Consider the following 4,413-nt stretch of genomic DNA (forward strand, 5'->3'; position numbering starts at 1 on the left):
TTTTACTGCGTCATTTATTATTATGATTATTGAAAACAAACCATAAGCGATATATTAGAATAAAAAGTTTTGTACTCTTAAAATAAACCAGGGACAATTTCTTCCTGCATTCTTATACTTCATATTATTGTACAAAAGTAATATATTATAATGTAGTTAATGAGAACGTACAAGAATAAAAATGATAATTTTTATTTTTATAAATAAAAATTACCATTTTATTTTTTTACATTTTTATTAATTATCTCATAATATTTTATTTTTTTACATCATAAAATATTATTATTTTTTAATCCAAGTATAATAGAATCGATGATAACGTTGTTATAATGAACATACCATTACAATAGAAAATAATTATATATAATTTTTTTATAAAAGTATTGGACGTTTCGGTACATTTATATACAATTGAATAGTTTTTATCATTCATTCTTTTCTCTTTTATATTAATTTGTGAGTTGATTTTCTTTTATCTTGTAGGAAAAAAAAAAGTATGGCGGAAGAAAGCGAAGTATCAGAAGTCAATGTGAAAGTACCACACCAGAAGCCGAAGTACCAACACAAGCAGAAGTACCACAAGCTACAGATTTTATGCATGAGGAGCATAGTTAAAGTAAGGTTAGATTTGATAGTCAGAAGCTTAAGGAGAATCGAGGAAAATCTCCCCATATGCATAATTTTTGTAAGGAAATTGCAGTTATCTTGATTACGATTATTAAATACTTTTATGGATAATGTTTTTCATATTATAAGTACAAAATAATATGAAAAACATTATAAGGTTTAAACCATTTAGGCGTTTCTATTTTTGTTAGATATTTTTAATTTAGTCCTCTTCTTTTAAATTTTTCTAATTAAGTCCTTATAATAAGTGTTAATTTGAATCAATTGAGTCCTCTCTTGTTAAATTGCCTTAAGGGTATTAAGTTTTTGTTGAGGTTAGAGTATGATGTGTGATAACTCTCCAAATTACATATTTTTCCTTAGGTTAGAAGTCCTTGTTAGTGTATTTTAGTCTTTAATTGTCTAGAGTTAGGTTAGTTTTATATTTTTCTTTTAAAATTGTAGATTTGTAAAATTGTAGTTAAAATTAGATTTCTAGGAGTATATTTTTAGTTTTTGTTAATTAGTAGGAAAATAATTTTTTTTAGAAAACCTTTTATAAAAATCCTTCTTTTAATTTTTGATTTCTTTTCTTTTAATTTGGTTTTGATTTTTTTGTTTGCAGGTGAGAAATAAAATGGGCCGCTGTTTTGGGCTTATGGTGTTAATAGAAGAAGAATTGGGATGCTGAAATTGGATTGTCGCTGTTGTGTTGCACTGAAGCTGCACTGGGCGGAGTTAAACGATGGTGCAGTTAGCATTTGAGCTGCTGATGGGTTAAAGCCCACTGAATCAAAACGTTGCTGCCACACTTGGGACGTTGTTTCTGCTGTTTCTTATTAGGCCACTGCATTGGAACTAATGAGAAGCAATTCTTGGGTTGATTTGGAAAAAAATGAAACGCACGTTTTGGGTCCATCANCGTTTAATGAAGTGTGCGTTTTGATGGCTGAAGAGTTGTGCAGGGTCTTGGTTAACACTCTTCATTTGGAGGCAATAAAAAAAAAGCACTCTTTCGAGCACGAGAAGAAACGAGAAACGGAGAAAGCACCTGGAAGCTAGGGCTCGTGCCACTTAATCGGTTCAGAAGCTAAAGGAAGAAGAGCTCGAGGCACGTGTGGGTCTGAACCGGCAAAGAAAGCAGCAAGGTGATCGGAGGGTTGAGAAGCAAATTGAAGAAGGGGCCGTTGGATGAAGAGGTTAGGATGAAGGTCTTGTTCGCTTTTCTTTCTTTATCTGTTTTGGATTTTTACCCTATATAAAGGGATTGCTTTCATGTAAATAGGGGACGCTGGGATATTCATCGGGTCACTTTCAATTTTTTTCTGATTCTTACGTTTTTGAGAGCGAGAGTCTAGGGTTTTATCGCTTCCGGTAGAGTCCAGTTCTCGTGTTCTTGCTTGTTTCTTTTCGGTAAATTCTTGTAATCTTGTTCTTGTCAATAAATTTCTGTAATGTTCCTTTATGTTGAGACAGTGATATTTTCGTTGTGTTTAATTTTCCTGTGAATTGTGTTCTTGTTCTATTATGTGAATGTTTCTTTCTTGTTTTTGATTGAAAATCAGTTGAACGGTGAAACTCTGACATTGTAATTCCTTTCTGGAATTAAACGACTCCATAGTGAGCGTGTTTGACCGAGATGTCTTCTCGAGTCAGAGTGAGTTCAACAAGAGAAAATATTGTTTTAGTTTCTACCATTTCTTTGGAGTTAGAATTTTCACATATTTTAGAATAAACAGTAAGTGTTGATTGTGATGTTAGAATTTCTATCTTGTTCTTCTTATTTCGATTTTGTTAGACTTTAGACTTTAATTTCTTAAATTTTAGGTCTTTCAATCAAGGTTCAATCCACTTTAATTTTTCAATTCCTAACATTGTTTTTTTTCACTGTTCAGATTAGATTCATTCTTTCATTGTTACATTTTATATTTTTCATGTTAGTTGCATTTGTTTTTTTTTTATTTTTACATCTGTGAATACATGTTTTTGATTGTTTCAGTGTTAGAATTTAGGTACTGTTTGACTTGTATGTTCAGTTAGATTTTATATCTTTTCTTTACTTTAGTTTAGATTTTTTTTTTCCTTATTTGTTCTTGCCTTTTATACTTTTTAAACAGATTTGATTTTTATTTCTCTTTTCTTTTTAATTTCAGTTTTATTCATTTTAAATGTCCCCCTTGCATTAGTAGATAGTTAATAAAAAAAAAATTAACAAGATATAACTCAACACTTTAATCTTAAGTTTGCTGAGTCTTTGGATTGATTTCTGGTCAACCCTATACTACATTAGGGGACTGGATTTGTTGACTTTTAGCGCGACATAAAAGCTTTTCAACAAATGGCGCCGTTGCTGGGGACTCGGCGAATTAAGTCTTAGAGTGTTAGGATTGGTCTTGATTAGATTTGTTTTCTTGATCATATTTCTGTTTCGCGTTAATATCTGTTTCTTTATAGTTTAGGCTCTGTTTTTGTAGCTGTGATAGTGTAAATATTCAGTCTTTGTGTTGTTTTAGTCACTGAATTTTAATTCTGGAAGCTGTCCTGGTGTTATTTTTCTTGTTTCTTTGTGCTTGATTAGCATTTTTGCTGAGAGGTTTAGGCTGAGTGTGTTGTGCCAAACCTTGGGGAATTAGTGAATTCAGTGTGGGGTAGTTTTAGTGGCTTGAGAGTGCTGTAACTGGGCTGTGTCGCAAGACTTGTCCTATGGAGAAGTCCATGAGAGATCTGACCTACCAGGAAATAGGTCATCAGCTGGTGTGCACTCAATTACCTCTGGAGCAGAATGCTTCTGGAGTTGAGCTTAAGCCTGGATTCATAAGGCTGCTGCCCACTTTCCATGGATGGGAGCATGAGGACCCCCATCAACATATCAAAGAATTTATTCTGGTGTGTTCTTCCATGAAACCATCTGGAGCTAATGAAGAACTGGTCATGAGGAAGGCTTTTCCCCTATCCCTGCAAGATAATGCTAGGCATTGGATGATTTACCAGCAGCAACCTTTTGGAAGTTGGCAAGAGATGCAGCTTAGATTTTTAAACAGATTTTTCCCAGCATCAAGGGTATCTCATTTTAGGAGGCAGATCTGCACCATTGAGCAAGGGCAGAATGAAAGTTTGGCTGATTTCTGGGACAGATTTAATCGATTATGCCTCATGTGCCCAAATCATCAGCTGCAGGATTCTTTGCTCCTTACATACTTCTATGAAGGTCTGCTGCAAAGGGAAAGAATGCTAATTGATGTGGCTGCTGGAGGGTCTTTAATGAATAAAACTCCAGCTGAAGCAAAACAGCTATTGAGTAATATGGCTGAATGCTCTTATCAAGGATCTTTGTACAATAAAGCTGCTGAAACTGTACCAGAAAGTAGGACAGAATCGAAGGACTTAAGGGAATTGACTCAAGTGATGTCCCAGTTGGTGGAAAAAGTGAAGCTGCTGAACCAGGAACCTTTAGAGGATAAGAGGACAACATCAGGGGTGTTAGAATGGTCTGAAAACATAGAAAATGCAAACTGTGATGCAGCAGCCATAAATTGGAAAGAGAACTGGAGCACAAAGGAATCGCAGGAGCTTCAACAAATTTATTTGGAAAATGAACAATCGGCTGGCTCTATTGAAGATGATAAAAAGAGCAGTGTAAGAGTGGAAGCTAACCCTCCAGAGAAGAATGGAAATACCAAGTATATTCCTCCTCACTTGAGAGGAAATGCTAAGTTGGGGAAGATGCAGCCAGCCCAAAAAAAAAAAGAGGTGCAGTTAAATAGGACTGCTAGTACCAGTGCAGTCATGTTAAGAAGTGGAAAAGAG

General features: G+C 34.3%; 1 protein-coding gene across 1 annotated transcript in view; it reads left to right on the plus strand.

Moving 5' to 3' along the window:
* Positions 1 to 3,309: 3,309 nt before the first annotated feature.
* The window catches only part of LOC106763233, a 6,808-nt gene continuing 5,704 nt past the window's right edge, over positions 3,310 to 4,413 (plus strand). Inside the window, exon 1 of the mRNA XM_014647439.1 lies at positions 3,310 to 4,378. Coding sequence (XP_014502925.1) covers positions 3,310 to 4,378 — 1,069 coding nt within the window. The remainder of the gene's footprint in view (positions 4,379 to 4,413) is intronic.

This window comes from Vigna radiata, chromosome 6 (assembly GCF_000741045.1).
Source record: "Vigna radiata var. radiata cultivar VC1973A chromosome 6, Vradiata_ver6, whole genome shotgun sequence".
NCBI classification, from domain to species: domain Eukaryota; kingdom Viridiplantae; phylum Streptophyta; class Magnoliopsida; order Fabales; family Fabaceae; genus Vigna; species Vigna radiata.